This window comes from Gekko japonicus, unplaced genomic scaffold (genome assembly GCF_001447785.1).
Source record: "Gekko japonicus isolate JY-2015 unplaced genomic scaffold, Gekko_japonicus_V1.1 scaffold2264, whole genome shotgun sequence".
Classification (NCBI taxonomy): domain Eukaryota; kingdom Metazoa; phylum Chordata; class Lepidosauria; order Squamata; family Gekkonidae; genus Gekko; species Gekko japonicus.
In genome coordinates this window covers 148,166-158,205 of record NW_015172074.1, presented here as the reverse complement: position 1 = coordinate 158,205, position 10,040 = coordinate 148,166, and the positions used below count along the sequence as shown (strand labels likewise).

The 10,040-nt window shown below is 43.2% G+C and overlaps 1 protein-coding gene across 1 annotated transcript in view; it reads left to right on the top strand.

The window, feature by feature from the left end:
- STAB1 (stabilin 1) overlaps window positions 1–10,040 on the top strand; it is a 168,349-nt gene that overhangs the window by 13,253 nt on the left and 145,056 nt on the right. The window contains exons 4-9 of the mRNA XM_015420864.1: window positions 677–792; window positions 2,070–2,155; window positions 4,664–4,733; window positions 5,812–5,907; window positions 7,133–7,249; window positions 8,109–8,305. Of these exons, the coding sequence (XP_015276350.1) occupies window positions 677–792; window positions 2,070–2,155; window positions 4,664–4,733; window positions 5,812–5,907; window positions 7,133–7,249; window positions 8,109–8,305 (682 nt within the window). The remainder of the gene's footprint in view (window positions 1–676; window positions 793–2,069; window positions 2,156–4,663; window positions 4,734–5,811; window positions 5,908–7,132; window positions 7,250–8,108; window positions 8,306–10,040) is intronic.

Here is a 10,040-nt window from a genome sequence, read left to right as displayed (position 1 = left end):
TCCGATTACTGCATTCTTTCAAGTGCTTGATATGTTCTCTGACAGCTATTGGCAGATACATGAAGTGGAAACTTTACCATAGCTTCGTTTTGTACTTTAGTTATATATTTGGGTACAGTACCTCTATATGTTAATGTATCCTTTGTCAACCTTTTGGTTTTGCCTTTACTGGAAATAGAATATAACACTAGGTGGACCCATAATGATTCAGCAAAGGGCAATAAAAAGATCCATGGAACCTGCTTTTCTGTTCTGCAATATACATGTGGGCATAAAGTGCTATGCCAGTGGCCAAGACATTTACTTTATTTATCTATTTCCGTTTTTTCTAGCCTTTCTCTTTCCCCCATGGGACCCAAGGCACATTAACAAAGCAATTTGTCCTTGCAAAAATGTCATACAGTATTATCAAATGCGGTTGGTCTGGATGGGGTTTGGCAGCCTTACTCTTTGTGATCAAGTTTAGATTTGGGCAGACTAATTTTGATTGCTTTACCCTGATGCAAATCACCCATTGTTTGAGAATAGGACAAAGAAGTTGTATATCTGCAACTCTACCAGATGGTGGGAATAACTTCTAGTTTAAATTTCAGCTTCCCTAGGGAGTAACATTTTAATAGAATATTGCTGCTCATGATCACTGGTCAGGAGTTTGTTTGTTTGTTTAATATTTCAGTTATACAGTAAAGCTGGAAGAGAATGTGCTTTCACTATTGGGCTGCACTCATACTTGCAAAAAGGAAATTGAAGAGAAACTCTGCTGCCCGGGATACTGGGGTTCTGAATGCTATGGTAAGGCTTCTAGTTTAGTGCATCAGATTCCAGCCAGTTAAGGGCCCTGAATCATGAAACAGGTACCTTGTGGTGTGGGGATGGGACCTGGCAAAGAGAGACTTGGGGGGAAATACAAAGAATAATTTGGGAAATTATGGACATTTATTTAGCACTAGATCCAGAAATATACTTGTTGAATATAATTCCGGAAAGCCTCAGTTATGTTGATACTCAAATAGCGACACTTATAATAACATCGGCGAGAATACTACTGGCCAAATATTGGAAAACAGAAAAAACGCCCAGTAGGGAAGAGATAAGTTCAAAGTTGTTAAATTTAGCAGAAATTGATAAGTTAAGCTTGTTAATTCAAGGGAAAGGGGAACATTTCTTTTTGAAAAAATGGTTGAGATTATACAACTGGATAAACAATACTAATTAATAACAGACTCAAGGTAAAGTGTTTATTGATTGATAATGTATTTACATGTTGTGTATAACAAAAATATATAAATAAATATTAAAAAAAAAAACCACTGGCCCTTACAACTGGCAGGCAGCACGAAGACTGTGGATTGGTCCCACACAGTATGAGAAGCCTGGACTTTTGCCCTTGCCCAGTCCATGAAGTATTGCCTACAGGACTTCAGACTCCATCTTCTCTTGCTTTGAGCTGCTCCACAGCCTTCAGGTCCACTTTAGGTAGATCTGCTAATTGGTCCTGAAGCACAAATGAGTGGCCATAGCATCTACAAAAATGGAGGCATCAGAACAGGTTCTATTAACTTCACTGTAAAAAAACCACCCTTGTGCTGTGTGGATTAACAAACAAACAAACTGTCCCTAGTCTAAGATCCATTTGGCTTAGTGGCAATGGAAAGTGTCATAGCAAACAGGGCTCTAGTCGGGGGGGAGCTCTCAGGTACGGAGCTCCGGAAGAGAACCTCTAGGGGGCGGGGCGGTCACGTGGTGAAGCCCCGCCCCCTTCTTTACCCCGCCCTCTGCTTCGATCCTCATTCCGTTTGGGAATGAGGATGAAGCAGGAGGGTAAGTAGCCGGGCCTTCTGACACACTTCCGGTGATGTCAGGGGGTGTGGCCTTCTGTCACTTCCGGTGATGTCAGGGGGCGTGGCATATGCAAATAAGTTATGCTAATGAGTTATGCTAATGAGCTCCGGCAGCTCTTTTTCTACAACAAGACCCCTGGTAACAAATATATTAAGGACAGGAAATAACAGAAGGGAGCCAGTATTCATTTTATTCTAAAGAACGGTGGTTTGGCTCTCTTTTGCCAGAATGCCCGAGTATATCTGGGAAACCGTGCAGTGACCATGGGACCTGTTTGGATGGCATAGCACAGAATGGAACTTGCCTCTGCAAGGTCAGTTGGGGTCACTTACAAGTAGTAGGAGTGGTGCTTGCATGTTTTCTTGTGAATATGGCTGTAAACATTGTCAGGAAACACGACAGGCCTCTGCACTACAAACTACAAATCCCTGTACCCCACAGGAGCTCTAGATTTTTTCCTCACTGGAATTCTGAGCGAGTAAATTTGGGCTTCCTTCCTGTTGTAGAACAAAGAACATGTTGCCTTGGGCTGAGAAGAGATGCCTACCTATCAACTAAGGCCTGATCTGCATGTGCAGCAGAATGAGGGGAGAGAATTTTGGGTGATAGAATAGGCTGCATCAATTCAGTGGGGAACTCTCATTTTTAATGTATCCCCAATGTAAAAAAATCTTCCTGCAACGAAACAATAACATGTCAGAAAGAGAGAAGTTCTGGCCTAGATGTTCACATACTGTGTAAGTTTGCTATTGTCCGGGAATTATGAAAGTAATGAGAAACATAACTCTTCACCTTCAGTCTGACGTGGTACAAGACAGAGCTGCTCTGGGTTAGTAGAAAGCCAGACCAGGGACCTGAGATCGCTCCTGTCTTGGATGAGCTTATAATCCCATGGAAAAGCCCAATTCACAGATCGGGAGTGCTACTTGACACAGCAGTCACCTTAAAAAACTCGGTGGCTGCCATGGTTCAGAGTGTTTTTGACCAGCTTTGGCTGGTGTGTCAGCAGCAGTGTCCATTCCTGGTCTAGCCACAGTGACCCATGCCTTAATTACATCTAGACTGGACTATTTCAATGTGCTGTGCTTGGGGCTAGCCTTATGAAGCACTCAGAGGCGGCAGCTAGTGCAGAATGCTGCAGCTAGACTGCTGGTCAGAGCCAGCTATTGGGAGCACATGACCTCGATATTGCAGCAATTACACTGGCTACCGATCCACTAGCTACTGATCCACTCCCAATCCCAATTCGGGGTGATGGTTTTGACATTTGAAGCCCTACGTGGCTTGGGACCAGGTACTGTCTTCTCTCATATGTTCTCCCATATGAAGGACTGTCTTCTCCCATATGTTGCCGCTTGCGAATTAAGATCACAAGGAGAAGCCCTCCTGTCTGTCCCATCAAACAAAGAAGACCATTTGGTGGGTACACAAGAGGACCTTTTCAGTGACAGCCCCACAATTATGGAACAACCTCCCCAGGGAAGTCTGCCTGGCCCCCTCACTCGAGGAGACAGCTAAAGACAGTTTTATTGAAAAATGTATTTGGTTAAGTCTACTTGAAATCCTGAACTGTGATTTTAAATTTTTGGTTTTTATGGGTTTTTTTTTTAATGTACTTTAGGTATTTTATCTATTTTGTAAGCCACCTTGAGCTCCTAAGGAAGAAAAGCAGCTAATAAATGGTTTAAATAAATAAATAAATAAGTAAAATGGAGCTCATGCTGCCCCCTCATTACCACCTCATCCTACTGCATGTGTAGAGCAGGCCTAAGTATGCCTCTTTCACTGTGGTGGGACCATGTCCGTTTTCCATTAGCATACTAAGAGTATCACAAAGGAGTTCTTATTGATCTGTTCTTATGCTTTTAGATGAAACCCTCAACAGGGTTTGCTTTTTAAAGAGGATAGATGCAAACAAGGCAAAATCACAAAATGTAAAAAATTTTGTCTTCTTTTTTATAATTTCCCCATACCCCATAAAGAGATGTGGGGCTTGGGGGGGGGTGCCATCAAGTCACAGCTGACTTACGGTGACCCTGTAGGCTTTTCAAGGTAAGATACATTCAGAGGTGGTTTGCTATCGCCTGCCTCTGCATAGTGACCCTGGTTTCTCTTGATGGTTTCCCATCTAAGTACTCAACCAGGACTGATCTTGCTTAGCTTCCAGTACCTTTATTAGGAGGTATTTGAAACACAGATGGAAAGCTTAATTTAGAATAATGATTTAGAACGATCTTTTCTCTTCTTGATTTAAATAGCCTTGATCTTCCATGCCTAAAGTTATTGTCCGTCACTTGTCATAGACACAAGAGAAGCCTACTAACGACAGCACCAGGCGAGCAAACCATATTGCTGTATGCCACAAGTAGACACTGCCAAAGTGGCTGTGTATGGATAATTTTTAATGTTCTACAGTTAACCCAGGATGACTTTAAAGCATCATATTTACATGGCATGGCATGACTGTATTTGAAGGGCTATAGAAGTGACAGTGTTTTTAATAATTCTGTTTTTATGCTGTTGATATGTCGTGTTGGACGCCGCCCTGAGCCTGCTTTGCGGGGAGGGCGGGGTATAAATTTGATAATAAATAAATAAATAAAAATGTTAAAAACTGTCTATGCTGATTTATATAGGACAACTATGGAGGCTATGGAGGTAGATTGAGCTGAGAGAGCATGACTAGCCCATGGTCACCCAGATCAAGTAGCTTATGCTGTGAATCTTCTAAATCTGCCTAGAAGTGTCTTGGGCGGGGTATAAATTTGATAATAAATAAATAAATAAAAATGTTAAAAACTGTCTATGCTGATTTATATAGGACAACTATGGAGGCTATGCTTGCCAAGAATGCCGGGATGAGACTCGTTTTGGCCCTGATTGCCAGTCTGGTAAATAGAAAATCTTGTTCAGCTATACTGAGAAGTTCTCAACTGGAGAAGAATGAGGCTATTAAAGTGGGAAAATGTTGATGGAAATATCCTTTTCTAGGAGCATCTTTCCCAGCTGGATGGGAGCAACAGCAGGGGGAGAGATATTGGATTCATGCTGCGCTCTGATGCTTCTAGGAAATCCGGTTGGCCATTGTAGGAAACAAGATGCTGAACCTAATGAACTTTTAGTCTGACCCAGTAGGGCTGTTCTATTGTTCTTATGTTAACGAGTGGGTGCGAAGAGTCTTTTTCCCACTGCTCCATGAATCTGTGGCTTGGGCTGCCTAGTTATTTCCTTTGTGGAACACAAGCATACTTTAAACTACTCTCATAAACAGTCATACAATGAAAAAGCAACATGCAAATTGGGTGAAGTAAATAAATTAATTACTTGCAATGTATGAAAATAAGCATTTCATATGCCATGTCTTTTGATTATAGCCTCTACTGATCTGAAATGAAAAGCAATTAGCAGACCAGTTTTCTAGTTAGCTAAGAATCACCAACTTTTCCATTTTGTCTGAAATTTCTGAGTAACTTAAAAGGTTGCACAGAAGCTGATATTTTTTAAAAGTTGTATATTTGGATGTTGGCATACATAGCACTTTTCTGAATTGCGCCCTTGTGTGGTTATTATACATAGTTTCCCATGGCTCTTTTTCACATCTGTTTAGAGATTTGTCATTGCATTCTATCCTTAAAATGGTTAAAATGGTTATTTAAATTACACACACACACACACAATATCTTAGAAATAGAAACGGCCCTCAGGTACGTAGCAGACTGCTGTTGTCTCACAGGATATTATAAACCATCCACTTCTGGTTAATGAGAACTTCATTTGCAGACCAATCATGCTGCTGTGCAAGCTGATCAAACAGCTGGGCTTTTTCTACCCATTCCTACTTATTTCACATTGTCCATATGGGGAAGCGTATAAGTAAGTTCATAGTGACTGTGGTATATTGGGCCCAGGGGTACAATGGCTCCAGTTTTGCAAGGTGTATATAACTTTTGTTTGCCTTATCTCTGATAGTTTGTGAGTGTCAGCATGGAGTCTGCAACCATGGGGTTTCTGGTGATGGACGGTGTACCTGCTATGGTGGATACACTGGCCCCAAATGTGATCAAGGTACATGTGTTTTCCTTCTCTTAGACTTCCCAACATGTGTTGGTTTTCAGGTTACGTGTCTCAGAGATAGCTGGTGTGTTTTATGCCACTGCTGGGGGTAGTGTCCCTGTTGAGTGGTTCAGGTCTAGCTCTCTTGATTGAAGTATTTTGTTAAATGAAATGATGAGGTAATCACTTGTTCTATAATGTTTCTTATAATCCTGGAAGGTTTTATGAGCAATACTGGCCTCTGAAAGGCTGCCATTCGACAGAGCAAGAATGCAGTTTCTTGGGAGTACAATGACTTGGATTGCATCCCAGATTGCCTGGAAATCATAGGCTAGTGTGCCTCTTTTGTAGAAACTGCTGTAGAATGAGCGCCATACATAGGTTGTGGCTTGAGACTGATAGCTGTTTCATGCTGTTTTTTGCTTAGGAGGGCTGTGAAAAAGACTTCAGCAGCAGCTGACCCAGTCTTAGACTGTGTCTAGCACAGTCATTTTTTGAGTAACTTGTTCTTGGAGGTACCAAATAGTTAAATTACTTCTCCTCATTTTTGGCCGATGAAAGTTGGTACATAATTAAACGATTAACTTTCTTCTGATATTATGTTTGGAGCAAGATTTCCTGCTATCATGCATTCCAACCATCGGCCTGCCTCTTTCACCATTATTAAGAATGGTTTCCTATTTAAAAAACCTTTTCATGCTGATTTTGCTTATGTTCTTCCAATCACCATAGACACCATTAATTTCCTCCTTGAATTTCCTTTTGGAGGGTGAGGTAGTTATTTTTCTGACCTTGCAGCACTCAGCATCTGCACAATCATAGGAGTTTTCCTGTGTGAGCCACAAACACAATAGAGGTGTCTCAAAGCACACCCACCCAGTTTTCACATTGCATTGAATGTGTTGTATGTTCTTATATATGTAAATAAGTGTGTGCATATTTAGCATTTTTTAAAAAAAATCCCAAGCCTGCAAGCAAAGAGCTGCAAAGATATAATGAGGGACACAAAGAGAAAATATAAATTCAACAGGGGAGCTCTGATTTGGACATACCCCTAGTTAGTCTTTTGGATGGTTATAAAGAGTGGAATCATATGAATACTTACCTGGAATTAAGTCCCCCTGACCTTATTGGACCTTACATACAAATCAGTATGCACAGAATAAGTGTGGAAATAATTTTTATTCTTGCTAGGAGTTCCATTTACATTAAAAAATATATCTGTTTTATAATTCAGAACTTCCTTCCTGTGGAAGTGTAATCTGTGATGACAAATCCCATTGTGTGGTGAAGGATGGGCAGGCAAGGTGTGAATGCTTACCAGGCTATCAGAAGATTGGGACAAACTGTCAAGGTGAGATGAAATACATAGCATTTGTATAAAACTTTAGAATCCTCAAAGAGCTACCTGCACATTCACTTTTTGTAAGCCTTGCAAAAACCCTATAAGGAAGGCTTCTGGGGACCACTGTGGATCCATGGACAAAGATTTCCCCATTCCAACCCAAACACTGTATGAAAGCCAATCATATGGCCTATCTGGTTCCATGGGCCTCCAGGATGGCCAAGTCCCCCTCCCCTGTTGTGCCTGTGAGGAAGGTCTATAAAGTAGCTCCTCTAAGGTATTTGTGATCAAGCTGAGTCATGGGTGCCTGACTGGACTTTCAGTCACATGGTCACATGGGGACTAACCTTTAAAAACTTCTTTGTCACTCCACAAAGCTCCAAATGCGTGAGGAGGAAGGAGGACCTGTATTATCATTTACTATCTATGTACAACTTAATGGGATTTACTTAGTATTAACGTATTCTGTGGAAATGTTAATGCTGGCTTTATTCTTTATTTATAAGTTACTCTGAGAATCTTTTGGGTTACAAAGTACATTTGAATAAGTAAAGATAATATAAAACCTACATTGGCTGAAAATGTACCTTTGGTTTATCTCTCTCATACTTTTATCCCTCATCTGTAACATTCAGTGTTGTGAATAGACAAGGTAACAGCCGTTTATATATACTCTTTGTGCTGCGAGGCAATTAAGAGACTATGAGAACAATCCTTGGGTTCTGGCCATTGAAGTTCATCCAAATCTACTGCAATCAATTCTGCTTCTTCCATTCGCTGACCACACTCCTACGGCAAAACTTCTAAGTTTTGGTGGGAAACATTTAACTCAGAGGTCCTCTGTTTTCTCATTTTACATTATTTCCAGCTCAAGATCCTTGCAGGTCCTCTCCATGCTCTTCATTTGCTGTTTGCAAGACTCTTGGGCCAACCAAGTATGAATGTACCTGCAAATATGGGTACCAAGGAGATGGTAGGATATGCCAACCCATAAATCCCTGTGTTGATAATAATGGAGATTGCCCTGAAAACACCACCAATTGTAGGTTCTTAAGTCCTGGAAAGGTAAGTTGATGGACATCATAATTAGATTGCATTGTAATTCATGTTTTAAAACAGAGAATCAGTTTTGCTGTCCCATTAAAACTGACTGTAAGGTACCCTGTACACTATTTTTCTGGTACTCCATATTGTACAGCTCTAGTCCTATGGATTTATTTAAATAGTTAGCCATTTTAAAAGTACCTGAAAAGGGCATTTCATAGAAAAACAAAGCTTCTGCTTCTGCATTCTGAAAGTTGAAATGTTTACCAACAGAGAGACTAAATAACCATAATTACCTATTTACATGTTTATACCCCACTTTTCTCTCCAGTGGAGACCCAAAGCAGTTGACAGCATAATTCTCCTTCCCTCTATTTTATCCTCACAATAACAAACCTGCGAGGTAGATTGAGCTGAGAGAGCATGACTAGCCCATGGTCACCCAGATCAAGTAGCTTATGCTGTGAATCTTCTAAATCTGCCTAGAAGTGTCTTGGAGCGGGAGGGCACAGATAATGTCGGGCATAAGGTAGGATTAAAATTGGTGGTGGTGGAAAGTGCCATCAAGTCACAGCTGATTTATGGTGACCCTGTAGGGTTTTCAAGGCAAGGGATGTTCAGTGGTGGTTTGCCATTGTCTGCCTCTGGGTCGTGCCCCTGGTATTCCTTGGTGGTCTCCCATCCAAATACTAGCCAGAGTTGAACCTGCTTAGCTTCCAAGATCTGACAAGATCAGGCTAGGCTGGGCTTTCCAAGTCGGGGTGAATTAAAATTAGAGACCTAAATAAGCACATCTTTGTCAGTCCGGTGCTGTGGGAAATTGCAGCTCTTGTACTCACACAATCTTTACTATCATTTCTTAAGATGTGCTCTTAAATTTGTACAGAAAGAATTGCTTTGCTACTACTAGGTGCCCAATTACTGGGTTGCTAATGATTCTAACATCCCCCATTTGAAATGCACTCATATTATATTTATCGCATAAAGTGAACATCAGTCAAATCAGTTACCCTACTTCCATCCAGCCGAAGGGAGATGAGCATCAAACCAATATGATCAGGGCCGGCTCACCCGCTAGGAGAGCTAGGTGCTTGCCTAGGGCACGCTGGCCCTCAGGGGCGCCAAACTGCCCCCCACCACCCTAACCGGGTGGGCGGCCCGCTTGCAACACCGGCCTCTGTCCTGGAGGCGGTGGTGCCGCCAGGCTGCCAAGCGGGACTTGTCCCTGAAGTTCCCAGGCTGCGGCGGCGGGGGGAGCGGGCCCAGGTGGCAGCAGTGCAGCACGTGGCCCGTGGTTGCCTCTCGGCCTGCGTGGCTCCCCCCACTCCACGCCCCCATCCCGCGGGAGTGCCACGTGTGGGCTGAGCGCCGCCATGCCTCTCGGAGCCACAGCCCTGGGCAGGGAAGCCGGAGTGGCCCAGTCAGCTCCGCGGAGGAGACGCCGCAGCGCTGCCAGCTCCAGGGCTCGCCTGCTTCGGCTGCCGGGCATGCAAGGTGCGCGGCGGGGGGAGCCAGCGGCCGGACCACCGTGCCAGGCTTTCAAGGGCTGCTGCTGCTGCCCGCCGCTCTGCCTGGGACCCCGCTGGAGTGCATGCACCGCAAGCCCGCCAGGTCCCGAAGCGGCACAAGGGAAGGGGCCTAACCCTAAACCTAAACCAAAACATAAGGGGCCGGGCCTCCCCCTCCGCTGGGTCCTTCTGTCTGTCCCTGGGAAAAGAAGCACCGTGCACGGGGCGGGCGGGCGCTGGGAACCGCT